The sequence below is a fragment of the Semicossyphus pulcher genome, unplaced genomic scaffold, assembly GCF_022749685.1.
Source record: "Semicossyphus pulcher isolate SPU_LCO1_2020_fin unplaced genomic scaffold, fSemPul1.0.p SCAF_16, whole genome shotgun sequence".
In the NCBI taxonomy this organism is placed as follows: domain Eukaryota; kingdom Metazoa; phylum Chordata; class Actinopteri; order Labriformes; family Labridae; genus Semicossyphus; species Semicossyphus pulcher.
In genome coordinates this window covers 3,098,699-3,118,047 of record NW_027211670.1, presented here as the reverse complement: position 1 = coordinate 3,118,047, position 19,349 = coordinate 3,098,699, and the positions used below count along the sequence as shown (strand labels likewise).

Genomic DNA, 19,349 nt, shown 5'->3' with positions numbered 1-19,349 from the left:
AGAAGAGGTTAGCAGTATTCATTTGTGTGCAACATTAAACAGACAGCATTTTATTCCACACAATGATTTATTCAAAAAGACAATATAGCAGAAGTAAAACACGAAACATGTAATCTAACTAACGCTAATATTTACGTGTGTGTGTGTGTGTGTGTGTGTGTGTGTGTGTGTGTGTGTGTGTGTGAGAGAGAGAGAGAGAGAGAGAAGGGTGTGTCTGTCTCAGGACAGGCAGAGATCAAAATGTGTCCATTAAGAGACCACATGGCTTCATTGGCAAATAGGGGAGACAAAGAACTCATAAAATGACTCAAAGATGGCCACTGAATGCTGTCCTTTGTCTCAACCAATGACTGTATATATAGATGGACAACGCGTCTCCATCTGCTCCCATTGTACGTAATTGATGCCAAAATAGCCCGTGTGATAGGCGCACGCCGGCGTGTTTAACAGCAGAACAGCTTCTCTGTGTTGGTCTGAGGTTAACGTTCACAGGTATGGAAACTTCAATGACTGTAGTGATTGTTTTAGTTACGTTTCTACCTCTGCTCACCCAGAACTGATTGGCTGCAGGAGCCTAATTTGTCAACAGAGCTGTCAGTCATCATTTTGACAGCATCAAATAACTTATTAAAAATAAACTTAAACAGAAAAATGAACACTTGGACATAAATCAGCATGATAATAACTAGCTATAATGACAGAAACCATGTTTGACAAAAATGTGTCGGGCATGTATTTTGATTTTATAGTTTGACTCATGTCCCATCTGTTAACATGGAGGAGGCGGGCTTTATGAGCTATACTGCAGCCAGTCAGCAGGGGGCGCCCGAAATGTTTTGGCTTCACTTTTAGAGAGCTGTCATGTCGTCCATCTTTTTATACAGTCTATGGTCTCAACCAACTTTCACTGAGCACATGGGACGGGTCGAGACCCAGAAAAAGAACCGGGAGGTTTAATTCCTGGCTGTTTGGTCTGGTCAAAGGGTCAAAAGGTCAAAAGGTCAGTCCAAAATATTGTTTGTGAGAGAAAAGAGCGAGGTTAATTGCAGACTATGTCTTTGTGTAAGCATGTGTAAGTAACCTCAACTACAATCAATACCTGACTCAACAGACTTACAACAATACAAATCGGTAACAAATCAAATCAATAAACTTTTCAATATACTAAACATTCCTGCTTAGCCGGTAATGTGAGTTATTCTAGCTCTGCCCAGTTGTTACATTACCAGACCATGGACGGAAAGGAGGCTGGAGGAGCAGTGGTTCTGGTTAAGTTGCAGTCATTGTGTTGGTGTCAAGTTGGAGGGAAACTGGTCCTTCGTTGCTCTGTTGTCCTTATTTGAAAAGTTAGCAGACTCTTTAAGCTACTGCTAAACTACGGTTACTAGTTTGTGTTGAGTAAACTCGTGATCTTTTCAGCAGGATCTCGCATCGCTGCTGAGACCTTGCTCTGTTAGCAAGCCATGAGAGCTGTTGAATTGGAGGGAACTGCGGCAGCAGCTCCAACCTTCTTGGAAGGCAGTGGAGAGCTTCTGAGCTTCTGAGCTTCAGAATGACAAGAACGTCTGACCCTTCAAGCCTCTGAGGTTTCTGAGACTGACCCAAGAACAATGGTGGTCATCCGGTTCTACAGACCTAGCATGGGGGAGGGGTTTTCACATGAAGGTGTGAAAACCTAGAGGCTGCTGGGAGTTAGATTTCAAGTTCAGCTGCCATTTTGAAAAGTTTAAAGTCCATAAATGAACACATTCCAATATTGGAGATGCAGTGAATCCCAACAAAAGCCTCCATTGTGAAAGCGGTTGCTATGAGTTGTGGCCAGAAGGCCTACTGTGGCAGCATCTAAAACCCTGCTGGTGTACACCCTCAATGAAGGAAGCCGTCAGGCTGAAGAATAATTGTTTTTGGGCTCAGTTAGCCCAGGCGTCTCAAGAAGCAGCAGACTGGTCCAGAGTAGGAGAAAACTTGGGATATTGTTGAGCTGTGGAAATGACACTTTGGAAGTCATGAACCCTAAAAACACCCCCTCTGATGAGGAGGTGGAGTTTGAAGACTCAGGGGGAGAGTGAGGTTGCCAGGTTTGATACCACCAAGCATGTACAGGAACCAGCTCACTGACTGTATCTGTGTGCCTACAAACCCTCTGCAGTGTTTGTAGTGTCTGACTCACCTTGCAGACTCTCTGCAGTGTGTCCAGTTTCCTGGTTATGGACGACATGCACTCAGAGAAGCTGGACTGAAACAGGATGCAAAAAACTCGACCAGAGAAGTTTGGGATCAGGGAGAGCTGGAGGAGGAACCTGCAACACAAGAGGAAACACAAACTCTCTCTTTTTCTTGACATTGTGTTCCTAAAGAACGGCATTATGTTGTTGAACAAAATAACAGAGACTCACTGCTCTGGTTTGTCCAGAGGTTTGGCGTTCTCCTTGTCTTTGGAGGACTTCATGTGCTTTTCTATCTTGTCCAGCTCGTCCTGCTGGGCCCTCTGAGGACACACACAAAGACAGTCCACTAGAACTGTTCACAGGACTCTGAGAGGATGTGCAGATACTACAAGCGAACTGACCTGACCTCATGCTAGTTATAATAACAATAAATGACACAAAGTCAGTAAGGACAATATGACCAGGACATCTCTGTGAGGGATCAATGATCAGGATTCCTGCACAAGATTAATAGCAGGTCCAAAAAAGCATTAGCCCCCTGCAGGTCCCTTCAACCCCCCCAGAGCCCTTTGACCGGTTCTGGTAAAGTCAGAGCATCAAAACAAGTTGCTCACATTTTCATAGAGTGCCTGCAGCGTCTCCAGGTCAACCACTGTGTTGTCCAAGTTCAGGACGGCTTGAAGACAGAAAGAGGCATAGGTCAAAGGTCACAAGTGATCACTCTTTTAAGTCATAATATTCTTGTTCAGTCATTCACATTATGTTGAAGGAAAGTGGTCAGTGTAAAGAAATGTCAGGAAGAAGGATGATGATGAGGTTCAGAATGTGACAGAACCCTGACAGACAGCAGTCGGAATTATTACTGTCTGTGAATATGAAGCCTGCGTTACTGTATGAAAACCATTAAATCCACTGGATACAAAAACAACGTCTGATGGTGCAGAAGTTCATGAGGAAATGAGCCTACTTGTTCTGGGGATGCTCTAGGGTGGAGCTGCCTGTGATTGAGTCCTAAAAATGTCTTGCTGAGTGTTCAGCTGTATTAAAAGACATTCTGAGAGGTAGAGTTTTCAGTACGTACGTTTGGTTTCAGGCCTGTTCCCAGTTCCCAGTTACCCGGGTTCACGTTGAAGTCTTTCTCATAATAGTTGTGTTTACGACTTCCTCACTACTCTCTAGCTCTGCCCTGTCCTCCAAATGCTGACACATGGTGATGTGACAGTGGCTACACCCATTCCTATATACAGTCTATGGTAAAATGACGGTTATAACAGTTAAAAGGAGATGAACTCACCATGCTGAATATCTTTCATGTCCAGATGCAGGGACGACATGAGTATTCCTACAGCCTGAGAACGCTTGTTGTTCAGGAGCTTCACAACCTGAAACAGTCATACACAATAATAGGCATTGTTTCTACAACATACGGTCTCATGATATGTGTTTCATATATGATGGAAGTTTATTCAGATTATAAATTGATTTCTAAAGCTCTAGCCAAAAGACTAAATAAACAATATGCCTCTGCCAGCAGCTTTTGTAGGTTATTTAACTTCGTCCACACATCAAACTCCTGAACTGAGTCTAGCATAGCCGTTACTCTTGACACTGAGAAGGCCTTTCACAGGCTCCAGTGGCCTTTTTTGTTCAGGGTCTTGGCTAAGTTTGGGTTTGGCCCTTCTTTTATCAATTGGGTCAGAACACTATAAAAAACCTCCAGCCAGGACTATCACAAATGGTCAAACTTCCACTGCCTTCTCTCTGAACAGATCTAGCAGACAGGGTTGCCCCTTGTCTCCTGGGCTCTTCGTCCTAGCCATTGAGCCTCTTGCAGAAGCAATTCAGCAAGATGGAGACATAAAGTGCTTTAAGGTGGGTCCAACAACCCACAAAATGAATCTTCTGATATAATCCTTTATTTGAGAAAATCCATTCAACTCCCTTGCTAAACTACACACCCTCTTGGATTGCGAAAAAAGTGAAATGATCCCACTTACAAATTTTGATTATGTTGAGCATCAACAAAGTATCCCATTTAAAAGGTCCCCTAACGGGATGAGATACCTGGGAGTTATGACGGATAATAGTCTTAATTTCTCTGCTTTGGTTGGTAAAATACAAATGGATAAATGTACCTATTACCTTGATTGGCCGAATAAATTGTGTTAAAATCAATATATTACTGAGGGTACAGTATCTCTTCCAGTCCTATTCCAGTACCTCAGAGTTTCTTTAAAACCCTTAATAAACATATGAGACAATTCAGATGGAATGGTAAGAATCCAAGGGTCTCTATGGAAAAACTTACATGGGACTACAAAATGGGTGGTCTTTGACCGCCTAGTTTTAAAAAGTATTATCTGGCTGCTCAAATAAGACTTGTTTCCTTTCTGTCTCAGAAGCACAATCCTCCCCACTGAGCTATAATTGGAATGCATACTCTTAAAGAGACAGTACCTGGTGTTTTCATTTATAAATGGATCCCAAGGATCATAACTGCTTGGACTGATAACCCTGTGTTGATACATATCATTAAAATGTGGTATGAGGTCCGGAAGAGTCTTGTATAAGAAGCTACTCTGTCACCCAAAGCCCGGAGACACAATGAAGTTATACCCGTGACTGTGGATAACACGATTCTGGAAGTGTGGGAACAGAAAGGGGGACTGTTATAAGAATGGATCCCTGTTATCTTTTGAACAACTAAGAAGAAAGCATGACCTGTCCAGCAAAACCTGTAACATAGAGGAGGGTTCGTTTATGCATCGCACCTGGTTGTGCGCAACACTTGATACCTTCTGACTTCTGTGACATCATGACAAAAGAATTTACCTTCCCATTGGATCCAGAAATGTGCTTACTTGGGAACCTCACAACCATGAGTGCACATTTAAGAACATTTCAAAAGAGGTTTTTAGAAATAGCATTGTGCACTGCCAGGAAGTGTATAGCAATTACCTGGAAATTGGATTCCCATCTTCTCATAGCTAGATGGTTCTTAGAAATGAATAGTTGCATTCCACTTGAAAGGTTAACTTATACTCTCAGAAATAAATACAACACGTTTCTAAAGATCTGGCAACCCTACTTGACCTACATGGACACCTAACCAAAGCCTGTAACAGATTAGATATAAAGATGATATCAGACTAGATACACCATTGGTCGTCTGAATAAATCAGGATTATTTACTTTACTTTTCTCCTTTTTTTGTATGTGGGTGGGACAGGGTGGGGGGGGTTTATGGGGCCTTTGTGTGTACTTTGTATATCTAGTGTGTATAACATGTATGACTGGTTGAAGTTGAATCATTCCGACATTTAAAAACCCAGTCAGACCTGTTTCGCCTTGGACTTGGTGATGGTGTCAGAGAGCGGCTGCTTCTTCACTTTAACAGCTGTTTTAGAGAACAACTCTACAAACTCCTCATAGTCCACGTCAGGCTCCTCGATGGTCTCCCACACCAACGAAGAAGAAACCTCCCTGAGAACACAAAGAGCATTCATAGATCATCAGATAATCCATTTATCCAAACAGCAGCTTCGTCCTGAGCCGGATTTTACTCCTTTACTTTTTGGTGTTGAGCTGGATCCGGGTCCAGTACAGCGGCTTCATGGGTCTTGGCGGCTCCACCACCGCCTTCCTGGGGGGCTTCTCCTGCGTCAGACCCAGAGCATAAAGCCCAAACGGAAGAGGAGGAGGCAAGGAGCCCAGAGAGCCTGGAGGAGCAGGGGGGACGCAGATGGCTCCTGGTGGAGGAGGTGGAGGAGGAGGACCACAGCCTGGAGGAGGTGGGGGAGGAGGAGGGCCTACTGTTCCTGGTAATGGTGGAGGAGGTGGAGCAATGCCTCCAGGGAGGGGTGGAGGAGGAGGTGGAGCAATGCCACCAGGGAGGGGTGGAGGAGGAGGTGGAGGTGGAGGTGGAGCAATGCCACCAGGGAGGGGCGGTGGAGGAGGAGGAGGTGGAGCAATGCCACCGGGGAGAGGGGGAGGGGGAGGGGGAGGGGGAGGAGGTGGAGCAACGCCACTAGGGAGGGGCAAAGGAGGAGGAGGTGGTGGTGGTGGAGGACCTGCAGAACCTGCCGGTAATGGCGGAGGAGGTGGCACTGACCCTCCTGGTAATGGAGGAGGGGGAGGTGGAGGTGGAGGAGGAAATGCCACAGTCTGAGGAGGAGGCTGCAGCTGACATGAACACTGGAAGCCCTCTGGTCCAGGTGGAGCTTGCAGGGAGCTGCTGACTCCGGCCCCCTCAGTAAAAGGCACTTTGAAGCTGTCGTCCATGGGGGAGGTCTGCACTGATTTGGCCTCCAGGAGATCCGGAGTTGAGGTCTGTAGGTGGGCGTCACACACCGCCCTCAGCAGCCCCTCCTCCCCCCCACACTCCCTGTCGGTGGTGGAGGGGGGCGCTGTCATAGTGTCTCTGTCCAGCAGGGGGGGCTGTCGCTCCAGCTCAGCAATCTTACTCCTGAGGTCCTCGATGGTTTGTTCCAGCTGCTGGATCACGGTCACGTGTTTCTCCTTCAGCTTAGACGATGAGATGATAGACTCCTCCTGCTAACCACAGAAAGAAATCAGAAATCAGACAAGTCCGTCGTTTGTTGAAAAGCAAAGCAAGCATAATGAATCAGATAATCAATCAATCAATTTTTATCTATATGGCGCCAAATAGTAACAAAGGTTGTTTCGGGACACTTTACATATAGAGCATGTTTAATGATTCATTGATTGATTGATAGCTTTGCTCTTACCAGTTGGCACCTTAGAGCCCCTAAAGGAAGGTGTGGTGTCCTTGGCTCCTGACACCAATGGCTTTCTAAATGGTTCAGTGCCATAGATTCTCAGCTTCCCTACCTTATCGAAACTCTGCTGCCAAACTAAAGAACTGCCACCAGTCCTGTCTGATCCACACTTTATGTCCAAGCCAACCCTTTCTCCTGCTTCTTCCTGTTGGTGGCCCAGTTGTTTGCCTGGCAAACATCTGCTTCTGTTTTTTCAATTGGCGGTCCACCCTAACAAAGGCCCTGTCAGCCCCTCTGTTGATGCTTTTACTGGACCCCAGGCAGCCTTCCCTGCCAACACCCAGCCAGGCTCGCAGTCAGCAGTTCGGCTGACACCTGTTCTTACTGACCTGCAGCAGCAAACTGCTAAAGCACAGGAGCCCCCCGTCCTTCATCATACATTCACCTTTGGTTTGATCATAAGTTACCACAATGAACCTTAGAGCGACCTCGTCTCTGTTGCGGTCCTACAGTGGATTCCTAAGTTAATGTCCTCCAGGTCATAATCTGGAAATTGTCCCTTCAGAGGGGGTTTCTGTCAGTCAGTCTACCTGTTTCCACTCTGTAGTCACATTCACCCTACCCAAGGTTCCCTGCTATTCTCCACCTCTCCACCAGAAGCCCTCAGACTTTCCCTCCTTACATCTATGCATCTGTTCACTGTTGTAGTCCACCCATCAGTGTGTGATGACCTGCTCACCTGTCTCCACTAATCAGTGTCATTCCATATAAACCAGACTCTTCCATTGTTCATTACATCCTCATAACTCAGCTTCAGTCATAAAGTAAAGTAGAGAAAGTTAAATTGACCGACCTCTTGGCTCTCCTGATTCGCCTGCTTTAAATCCAATATGGCCGCCTGGTGTTCTGCACAGATAGAAACATCAGCAGGTCAGAACAACGGAGACTCTCTGAACAGAGCTCATATTTATCCTGTAGGAAGCTAGAAACACAGTCTGAAGTACACATCACATTGTATTATATTATAGTATATTATATTATATCATACCAGTATAAACCAGTTCAAACCAATTCAAACCAGTTCAAACCAGTATAAACCAGTTCAAATCAAACCAGTGTAAACCAGTTCAAATCAAACCAGTATAAACCAGTTCAAACCAGTATAAACCAGTTCAAATTAAACCAGTATAAACCAGTATAAATCAGTTCCAATCAAACCAGTATAAACCAGTTCAACCAGCAGCCTCTTCATGTTTTAAACATAATTTGCTGCCCTCTCTGCTCTAACGTTTCCAGTCAGTCCCGGCTTCCTGACCTTCACTGGTAGGCGTGGCTTAGTTGCACCTGTAAACACACCCAGTGATGTCACTGGTTCCTGAACTCCATCTGTCCATCACTGCAGCCAGGTGAGAAGTTTCACCACTAGAGGGCAGCAAAAACAAGACTATCGGGAGGTGTTACCGTACCTTATTACACTGATTTAACTCCAAATAACCGTGAAACTGTGATCAGCGATTCTGATGCTGACGTGTTGATCTTAAGTACTTTCATACTTTAATGTTATTGCACACTGTGTGACTGTAACGATTAAATAAACTCTCGTATAGAACCACAATGTGAAGTAAAGTGCAAATTAGGGTCAACGAATATTCTAAATTCAGAAAACGCTGAAACAAGCTAAAACAACGGCTGTGTGGCGTGTGGTAATGTGGTAATGATAGCGGAGAATTCTAATCCCAGCCCAGCCGGAGAGAGACAGAGATTGTCACCCCCAGCCAAACGGATAGGTGTAGGTATGTTCATGTTTAAGTAAAAAATACTTTTATACTATTTTATACTATGTACTTTTATAAGTACAAGTAGTACTTTTAATACTACTTGTTTATTTTGCAAGATGCAAGCCTATGTTTATCTTTTAAAAGGCATGTTTATGTTTACATAAATATATCTTTGCAACTAAGTTTGTCTCTCGTTGTATTCGTATGCCCTCGTGGACATATTGTGCAAAATTAGATATTCAAATAGTTCGAACCTATGTGTTTTTTTAGAAGGAATAATCGAAGATAATTTCTGGCCAATTTTGACAGCACAAGTGCAAATGTAGAGTTCATTTCATTAATACAACATGACTACTTGATGCACATCAGACTGTGACCGGATGAAAGAGGACACACGTTTCTTTTCTCTGATTTTGAGCACAGAAAAACAATCGACAGAAATAACGACTCACCCTGATTGTCTTCTGAAGCAGGAAGGAACAAACACAAAGATCAGTTTACAGTTAAAGCACCTGCATAAACTCTGGAGGCAGGGCAGCAGCCTCAGAAACACATCGATAACAAACAATGAACACAAAGATTAAAATCACAGAGGGACCGAAGTCAGCAGAGATCACAGGTCACCTGAGAGAAGCACCAGAAACACTTTTGCCTCTGGGTAATATCCCTACGTGAATAATGATGATCTTCAGACAGCACACGCACATCAGACATCTTATTATCAGTCTGTCAGTGATGTCAACAGTGTGTGTGTGTGTTTCTCACCGGCCTCTGTGGACCTGAGTCTGGCCCTGCTGTCTCCTGGTCCTGGTCGGACTGTGGTCCACAGTCCTCTCAGTCCTGGAAGTTTTCCCTCCAGAGGATCCAGAGCCTGAGGCGGCTGGTTCACCGCGGCCCACGTGTACAGCTGCTCCTGCTGCACAGATACAGATATATCTATGATATATTATACTGTATAAATATATTGTATTTATACAGTGAAAAGAAAGAAAAAAAATAAAATATATATATATATATATATATATATATATATACACAGTACTGTGCAAAAGTTTTAGGCAGGTGTGAAAAATGCTGTAAACTAAGAATGCTTATTTTTATGAATTTACAAAATGATTAGTGTGGAACAAAAGAGAAATCTAAAAAACAAACACACAGCCAATGTCATTAAGAACTATCTTCAGCGTGAAGAAGAACAACAAGTCCTGGAAGTGATGGTATGGCCCCCACAGAGCCCTGATCTCAACATCACGGAGTCTGTCTGGGATTACATGAAGAGACAGAAGGATCTGAGGAAGCCTACATCCACAGAAGATCTGTGGTTAGTTCTCCAAGATGTTTGGAACAAAAAAGAGCCCACTCCAAACGTTCCTTCAGCATCTCTCTCTACATGTCATGCCAGAATGTGATCAAGAGGAAGATGGATGGTCACAAGCCATCGAACAAAGCCGAGCTGCTCCGAGAGCGGCCTAACGTCACCCAGCAGCTCTGTGACAGCCTGGAGGATAGCACGCGGATAGGCGTGAAACTGTGATAAAAAAAACAGCTTATTCCACCAGACACTGATTTCTGAACTCTTCCTGAGTTCACTCACTCTGGTGTGTGTGTGTGTGTGGGGGGGGGTCCTCTCACTCCTCTCACTACGATGTGTGTGTGTGTGTGTGTGTGGAGGGGGGGCCTCTAAATATGATGTGTGTGTGTGTGTGGGGGGGGGGGGGCGTTTGTCTTCTTGTGTTTCTTGACAAACTTGACTGACTGACAAAGAGGCTGATCAATGTCTGACAGATGTGATTGGTTCAAAGTTTGGGACTACATACATCAAACCGGGTTGGTCCTGGGGGGGCGATGTGGGCGGAGCTTCCTCCCAGCTGCTCTCTGAAGCAGTCAGTGAACGGCAGCAGGAGCCCCATCGCCAAGATCCTCGAGCAGAGCCTCTCTGCCTCCTCCGGCTCCTCCTGCTGCTGCTGCTGCAGGAACAGCTTCTCCAGCAGGGTGCGCCCTAACAGACGAGAAAAAATAAAGAATCAATTAAAAGCATGATCAACCAGCAGGCTGCGCCCTTTAAACATGAGAACCAGAGAGACTCAACCAACTAGCAGGTAGTGCAGTTGTGAGACAGACACAAACAGCTGTGAGACAGAGAGACAAACAGCTGTGAGACAGAGAGACAAACAGCTGTGAGACAGAGACACAAACAGCTGTGAGACAGAAACAGCTGTGGGACAGAGACAAACAGATGTGAGACAGACACCAACAGCTGTGAGACAGAGACACAAACAGCTGTGAGACAGACACACTAACAGTGGTGAAGGTTCTCAGTCATCCAGGTCATTGTATTTTTTTATCTTAATCCAAACGGCAGCTGGACTTGGTTGAAGTTCTTGAAGATATTTCACCTCTCATCTGAAAGGCTTCTTCAGTTCTAACTGACTGGTGGACCGAGCATTATTGGCTAGAAATAGTTTGGGCTGAAAGGAATGAGGAATGCAGGAACTTCTGGGTTCATCTGGGAAACAATACAACCCCTCCACAAACGCATGACCCAGCATAGGAGAGCCAGCTGCTCAGGTCAGGACTCAGCGGTCCACCTGCATCTAAAGGACAAAGGACACTCCTTTGAAGACAGCAAGGTTCACATCCTGGCCAGAGAAGGCCGCTGGTTTGAAAGAGGTGTGAAGGAAGCCATCTTTGTTCAGCTGGAAAAACCATCCCTTAACAGAAGTGGTGGCCTAAGACACCACCTGTCACCCACTGACAATGCAGTATTGAACTCTCTGCTCAAACAGCTGAGATCACACTCACACTCAGGATCATGCGAGTCTAACGACCCATCAACACCAGAGGGTACTAACGACTCAGTGATACTGGGCTCACAGCTCAGGCAAACGACTCACCCTGATTACACATCTATTGGCATACTAATGACCTACAGAGGCTGATATTTCTAGCTAATAATGCTAACATCTATTAGCATACAAATGACCTACAGAGGCTGATATTTCTAGCTAATAATGCTAACATCTATTAGCATACTAATGACCTACAGAGGCTGATATTTCTAGCTAACTAGAATTGTTAGAACTGAAGAAGCCTTTCGGATGAGAGGTGAAACGTCTTCAAGAACTTCAACCAAGTCCAGTTGCCTTTTGGATTAAGCTTAGAATTATCTGGAACATGAAGAAAGGGGATCCTTCAGGTGCACTGACTCACCTGTCACGTTAAAACACAACTCTCTCTCACCTGTGAAGACGTCCTGGAAGCCACAGGAGGACACCTGTCCACAGGAGGACCTCCTGGTGGAGCACAGAGGTTGGCTCCCTCCTCCTCCTCCTCTGTAGGCCTCCAGGTGTTCTCTTGATCCTCCTCCCTCCTCCTCTCTGCTCCTCATCCTCCTCTCCAGCTCCTCCGTCCAGTCAGCTGATCGACTCAGAGAGCCGGCCAGGCTGCGAGAGCGCTGCCGCCGGGGTTGCTGACCCCCCCCCACCGCCCTGAGGAGAGGGCCAGACAGACAGGTTAGGTCAGACAGACAGGTAGATTACAGAGAGATGGTCACACAGACAGGTTAGGTCAGGCAGACAGGTAGATAACAGAGAGATGGTCACACAGACAGGTAAGGTCAGACAGACAGGTAAATAAACAGCCCTGAAGAGAAGGTGAGACAGGTTAAACTAAAATACTAATAAAGATGAAAAAACAGCAGCTTCACTTTTAAATATGAAATTAAATAAAAACTTTAAACTTTAAACACAGAAACCTGATCGTGTTCAAAGGTTAGAGTGTACCCTTCCTGTCTGCCTGCCTGTCTGTCTGCCTTTGCATTTGCAGTATATAGTATTATTTTGGAGCAGCCCCCAGTTAGTGACGCGTTTTACATCAGCCAGCAGTGGTTGGTCTGCCAGAGAGGGTAGGCGGAGCTAAGCGGCTGCTTTTCCGCTCTCTGCAAGTGTTGCGAGTAAACAGTAATCTACTATGGCTGAACAAACAAAGAAAAGATGGATGACTACAGATACAACTTCAAAAATAAGTGAAAATCCAAAGAAAAATAAACAAACTCGACGCTCAGATGAAGCAAACAGTCTGAAAACAAAGCGACCGTCAGCCAGGAAACTCAAGAGTTACAACCGGAGCCAACCATGGACGTCACACATGCAGCACTGTCTGGATATCTGGGAAGTGTGCTCCGGGAGTTACCATTTATCACCACAGGTGCCGCCGAAGAGAACTTTGAGATCTTTGAGATTATCTTTAAAGGTCCCATATTATACTCCTTTTCAGCAAGTTCACATAGGTCTCAGAGGTCCAAGAACAGTCAATTTGAAGTCTGTTGCCTAAAAACCCAATTTGTTCCTGGACTTCAGCCAGCCTGTAACTCCCTCTACTGAGCTCTACTGAGAATAAGCTGTTTCTGTGTCTGTAGCTTTAGATGATAATGAGCTGTGCCTGTCCACGCCCCTGCCGCTCCGGTACCATGCGCTAATTCGGTTGCTATTGGCCGGCTCTGCCTTCAGTCACAGAGGGAAAGGCACCTTCCTTCAACACCGACTCTGGTTGGCTATTGTAGGCTGAGAATCAGTAATGGAAGCTCCTATTGGTTCAAATGAGACCTCTATAGAAAGCTAAGAAGCTCGCCTCCACTTTGATAGTGGAACGGAGCGGCACTTCAAAGGGAATATGAAGTTATTATAGTAAATACACGGAGAAATGCGGCATTTCTGACGGCTGATTAGTAACGACGAACGGCGATCCGTGGATACTTATTGATGGAATAATGCTTTTGGACTAAATACTTTACTGGATTATATCATCTGGACCTTTAGCAATGTACCAGGAGTGAATTTATGAAAATAATATGCATCAGTGGAATACAGGGAGCCTTCATCGGTGAGTTACGTCAATTTTGTAAATGTTTGTTTATGTTCTGTTGCCGTTGATTGCACCCACTGTGGTGATTGGATCTTTTAATAGTTAATATCAATCGAATCTTGAGCTTGATCGTAGCTTTCCAACGATGTGACACATGAGTGGCAACATAAAGTTATCATCGTAGCTGCAGGGCAAATGTTGTAGTAATCGCGATGACGGCCCGCCGGTGGGCCGTAGAGTGGTAACGGGTTTTAACATAGTATAAGGAAACTATGTTACCAACAGTAACTTACGTTAGCTGCTATGCTAAAACCACATTCAACAGGCTATCACGCTTGGTAGGCCTATACAGTAAAGCAACATAACCTCAGACGAAGGAGGTAAAAATAGACTCCTGTGCTCGTTTGTGCAGCCAACAACAGAGCAACTGCCGTGCTTTGCCCGTACCTTCGCCATGTTTATTTTACCTGAGCAGCGTTTGCGAGAGGAATAAAATAGCGCCCGCGAGGAAGTTTCAGGGGGCAGACCAAACATTTATCTGGGGCGGGGTCACCAACCTGGAGGAGGTGTTATTGCCCTTCATGACGTCATGTAGGGAAAAGCTGCAATCGGGCTGTTTCCTCACACATTTTCTGAAAAGTGGAGCAAGCAACAGAGGGAAAGGATAGACTTTTCTCATTTCGGGGGGGTTTGTAGACAGGCTGGGGACGCATATTATTGTTAGAAAACCATTCCAAAGTCAATTTTGCATAATATGGGACCTTTAAAGTTAAAATGAAGTTAAATGAAAAACCTTCAAACACAAACGTATTGTTTGTGTTTCTCTTTGTCCTGCTGGCTACATATTTGATCCTCAGTTTCAGTTCTGTGAAAATGTCCTCATGTGCTCTGACGTCAGACAGTGTTAATCTGCTGTCAGACTAACTGAAAGGGTTAAACTCATCATTCTGTGTTATTTATATATTTATGTGAGTCTAACTTGGTGAAGGTCAAACTGCTGTCAGTGTCACAAACAGATTCATATAAGCCCTCCACCATTTTAACCACATCAGCAAAGTTAGTTCGTGAGCTACAGCTGAGTACATGTGACAGGTACAGATGATCTAATGTATTTATATATATTAATATATATGTCTGTTATCTGTCTGTTACTGTGAGCTTCATATTTTCAGTGTTGACTCTGTGAACCCCTCAGCTCTGAACATTCAGCCTCTACTCGATGTTTCAGGTCTATGATCCAACACTTCCTGCTTGTTTACAGTCTGACTGATGAGAGTGAGAGACCCTGTCTGAGATGGTAGAAAATAAACAGATGAATCATGTCAGACAATAATCGATGGGCTCTGGTATAGCGTTACAGCTGATAAGCTCCGCCTCTTTTTCTCTCCACAGTCTGTTTTCATAAATACAGTCAGCCGTGATTGGTCGATGCTCCAAACAGAAACCAGAACACTTGAGACTCCTTACTTCCTGTTTCTGTCTGCATGAATACGCAGACTGTTTCAAGAGACTCACTGAGGTCACACATCAGACAACACACTGACACACGAGCAGTCAGGTCATTAAACTGTACACCTGAGATCATGTTAACTATATTCTTCTTCAGGTCAAAGGTCAACCAAGAAGGGACAACGATTGAGTTCACTACAGGCTGTCTGAATGTTTAGTGACAAATATTATGTCAGTATAGTGGACCCAAAGTATCCCACAATGCATTGTGAATAGTAGTTTACAATGGATGGTCACTAAGCCAGCACTATATCCCATCATGCATTGCAACTAAAAAAACTCAAGACACAACATAATTAACATGCAGAGAGAAAGAAACATTCACACCTCTCAGAGGAGTGAACAATTAAAGACACACACCAGAGAGAGTGAGATCACTTCCTGTCTGGCCATCACTTCCTGTTTCTTTAATAACACGTCACTGAGAGTCTTTAACATCATTCTAATCAAACCAGACTGAAGCTCATTTCCTGTTAGCATGTCAAACATAAACAGATTCAAACAGTTGGCATGAAGCTAACGCTCAGGTACCTGGTCAGGTGTAGGTGAGCTCTGCGGGGGGAGAGGGGGCTGTGGGAGGGAGAGAGGGCGGGGGACACTCCAGGGGAGCTGAGCTGGCGGGTGGTGGTCTTGATGTAAGAGGGGAAGATAGGGGGGTAAGGTTTCACCACAGGGGAGGAGGAGGGGGAGGGGGACGGTCTGAGGAGGTGTTTGGCCAGGGGGGGGCTCTCCTGGGGGGGCAGGAAGCACACACTGCCCCTCCGGTCCTGAGAGGGGGGGGCAGGTTCAGCACTCAGACCGTCCTCCAGAGACTCAGCAGAGGGACCCGAGCCCAGAGGACCCTCACCTTCATCACACACTGAGCTCCGCCCACCAAGCACATAGCCCCGCCCCCCAGGCCCTAATCTCTGGCCCCTGTGTTGATCCAGACTGATGTGGTCTGCTGGGGTGGGGGTCATATCCAGATCCACCTCTGTCCCCCCCTCCTCCTCCTCCTCTCCTGGGGGTCTCCCAGCATCAAACAGGAGGTCAGGGAGGCTGTTACCGCTGGTCGTCATGGAGACCGGGCTGACTGCTACCCCCCCTGCTGTATCCATGGCAATGTCTATGTGAGGGGGCTGCTGCAGCAAAGCATGCTGGTCCTTTGTGCCTGAAGCAGCACAAAGAGACGCTTCTCTGCCCCCCTCCTCCCTCCAGTTCTCCTTCTCCTCCCTCTGGTGCACCTCCCTCTGGTGAGGGAGGGGGGGGTCCACAGGGACAGGAGAGGGTTCGGTGTGCGAGGGGGGGCTCAGTGAGGGGGAGTCCACAGGGACAGGAGAGGGTCCGATGTGTGAGGGGGGGCTCAGTGAGGGGGGGACCACAGGTCCGGTCTCCAGGAATGACAGAGCATCAGAGCCCAGCTCCAGCTCGGGGGTCAGGTCCACCGGCTCGGGGGGCGTCAGTTTGACCCCCCCATTGCTCTGCTTCCTCCCACCCTCTCCTCCCGCCCAGCTGAGCTGCCCCCCCCCTCCCTGCTGCTGCTGGAGTCTGATGGTGAGCTGGATGTCAGCGAGCAGGTCCTCGTGGTCAGCAGCCGAGTGGAAGCTGTAGATGTCGGTGTCGGACCCGGAGCTGCCCCCCCGGTGCCCCCCCACCTCCTCAGTGGGAGATGTGGCTGCCGTGGAGGTTTTCCTCTGCGCCTCCTCTTCTCCTCCATCCTTCTTTCCATCCTTTCCTCCATCCTTACTGCCATCCTTCCCTGCATCCTTCTCTGTCTCCTTTCCTCCCTCCCTCCCGCCTCTCTCCTGCCTCCTCTGTGTGTGGGGGGGCTCAGTGTCGGACAGGTCCGGTGTTTTGGTCCCTTCTTCTAACCCATCCTCTCTGGAGCCGCTCACTGACGCGTCTCCTCGCCCTCTGAGGTTGCTCTTCCTCTTCCTGATGGAGAAAACTGACGACTTGGACTCAGATTTGTTTTTCTTCTTCGTTGGTGCCGAGCCGTGCCCCCCCCCTCCTCCCCCATGCTTATTGTGGTGTTTCTTTGCTCCCTTTTTTGTCACCTCCCCCCCTCCCTCCCTCCATCCTTCGTCCAGAGACGGGTAGCTCCCGTTCCCTGCTGCAGCTCTCCTCTGCTTCGCCTCCTGGTTGCCCATGATGATGAGGTGGTCTCAGGTCATGCTGGGGGGTCCTCCTGCCTGGGGGAGCGTTCAAGTCCCGATCCTGAGGGTAGAGCGTTTTAGCCTGATCCTTGAAGCTCTTCAGGAGGAGGAGAAACTGTTTTTAGCTCCTTCTTCCTCGTTGGTTTCCGGTGACGGAGGCTCGCTGTGATGCTGATGCAGGAGAGAGAGAGACAGCTCGTTTTCCTCCTCCCCTCTCTCTGTGTCTTACCCTCCCCCTCCTCCTCCCTCCCTCCTCCTCTCCATCTGCTGAAGTGACGCAGGCTGCAGGCTGACTGGAGCTCTGACTGGAGCTCTGACTGGGAGAGATGCAGAGAGACTGGGACTGAGGCACAAAGCCAAGCATGCTGGGAAAAAGGAACAGAGACCTGAGAGGAATAAAGATGCTGCTCCTGTTCAAACTACATTACCCAGAGTGCTCAGTGTGGGAAAGACTCAGTTAAAGGGGCCTCTAATGCATATTTCTGTGACTGCAGGATACTGCATCTAGAAAGTACCAACATGTCCTCACTTCTTGTTTCACAGTGTACACACAGGAAACAGTTCGAAGGACAAACTGTGAAACGTAAAACAGTTTCTGTCTCAGAACTAAAGTCGTCTTTGGTTCAGCGATGATGGAGTCCAGTGACTGATCTTATTACTGATGAGGATTTCCAGTCAAACTGAAGTCTAGCCAAGTTTACGTGCAGACAGTTAACTGATGCAATACGGAAGTCTAGAAATTAGACTCAACACATGGTCTCCGTATAGTTGTTAAAGAATTCATAGTTATTATAACTCTTCATGCCACTCACATTAAAAGCTTTGTAGGTCACTTTGATACACAGTCCAATAGAAATCCAATTCATGTCATTCATACAAAAAGTATTTAGTTGTTTGTTGGTGTGTATTGTGTGTAGTGCGTAGTGTGTGGTTGTCTGAAGCCTGCCAGCGTCTCAGCTGGTCGGTGTCTCGAACGCCATAGTGAATGGAGACTTCTCCCAGCTGACACGGAGGCACGGCATCAAGGTGAGTGCCGGCTTCCCGTGCAGCGTGGAAGAAGTCGGGTTAGCCGCTGGGAAGGTAGTCAGTCACGGCAGCGTGAAGTTGGCCGCTCGGATGAACGGCGCCGTGGTCCTGTTTCTGGACCAGGTAGATAAAGTGAACTGGGTCATAGAGACAGGTGTCACTATTAATGAAATGTTTGTGTCGGTGCTGCCGCTGCCGCTGCCCGCAGTAAAAATCATTATGTCTAACGTCCCTCCTTTTATCACAGATGAGTTCCTCAGCAGAGAGCTCTCCCGACACGGGAAACTCGTTTCTCCCATGAAAAAAATACTTTCTGGATGTAAGTCTCCTTTGTTGAAACACGTGGTGTCGCACAGGAGACAACTGTATATGATCTTGAACAACCGGGACGAGAAGCTCAATCTGCGCTTTCAAATCCGTGTAGATGATTTTGATTATGTAATCTTTGCCACCTCGTCCCACATGAAATGTTTTGGTTGTGGTAGAGAAGGACACACAGTGAAGACCTGTCCCGGCCGAGGGGAGCCGGCTCCGCCCACTGCCGGGCACAGACAATGATGAGGTGAGTGGTGGGAAAGAGGGAGAAACAGGTGGAGGTGAGGTGAGTGCTGGGAAAGAGGGAGAAACAGATGGAGGTGAGGTGTGTGAGACACAGGTAGAGACAGGTGAAGCAGGTAACACATGGGGTGAAAGAGTTGAAGATGCTGAGATGATGGAGGAGGAGGGGGCAGAGTGGAAACCTGCTCCACATAAACGTGCGAGCAAAGCAGGGAATGTGCAGAGCAGATCTAAAGTTAGTAAGATAAGTAAAGACAGACAGACAGGTGGGAGGCAGCTGCAGTCAGACAGACTGACATGTGGGAGGCAGCTGCAGTCAGACAGACAGACAGACAGGTGGAAGGCAGCTGCAGTCAGACAGACAGACAGACAGGTGGGAGGCAGCTGCAGTCAGACAGCAGTGACAGTGAGGACTGTGTGTCTGATAACAGTGATGTCTCCCTCATTAAACTGACCGGTAGCCAGGAGAAAAAAAGAGTACACAGCTAAAATGTTGAAGTCTTTCTTACAACAAACCAAAAACAAGAGATTAATCGATGTGGAAGCTAATTTTCCTGGAGGTTTTGTACACCT

The 19,349-nt window shown here is 46.7% G+C and overlaps 1 protein-coding gene across 2 annotated transcripts in view; it reads right to left on the bottom strand.

Moving 5' to 3' along the window:
* fmn2b (formin 2b) overlaps window positions 1-17,336 on the bottom strand; it is a 30,101-nt gene extending 12,765 nt beyond the window's left edge. Inside the window, exons 1-11 of one of the 2 annotated variants that reach the window (XM_069664976.1) lie at window positions 15,589-17,336; window positions 11,926-12,173; window positions 10,503-10,684; window positions 9,451-9,601; window positions 7,761-7,813; window positions 5,740-6,722; window positions 5,507-5,651; window positions 3,463-3,550; window positions 2,783-2,844; window positions 2,397-2,488; window positions 2,171-2,300 (exon numbers count right to left, since the gene is read on the bottom strand). In XM_069664976.1, coding sequence (XP_069521077.1) covers window positions 2,171-2,300; window positions 2,397-2,488; window positions 2,783-2,844; window positions 3,463-3,550; window positions 5,507-5,651; window positions 5,740-6,722; window positions 7,761-7,813; window positions 9,451-9,601; window positions 10,503-10,684; window positions 11,926-12,173; window positions 15,589-17,186 — 3,732 coding nt within the window. In that variant the 5' untranslated portion in view covers window positions 17,187-17,336. The remainder of the gene's footprint in view (window positions 1-2,170; window positions 2,301-2,396; window positions 2,489-2,782; window positions 2,845-3,462; window positions 3,551-5,506; window positions 5,652-5,739; window positions 6,723-7,760; window positions 7,814-9,450; window positions 9,602-10,502; window positions 10,685-11,925; window positions 12,174-15,588) is intronic. The other variant, XM_069664977.1, reaches the window with a different exon arrangement.
* Between the last annotated feature and the right edge of the window lie 2,013 nt (window positions 17,337-19,349).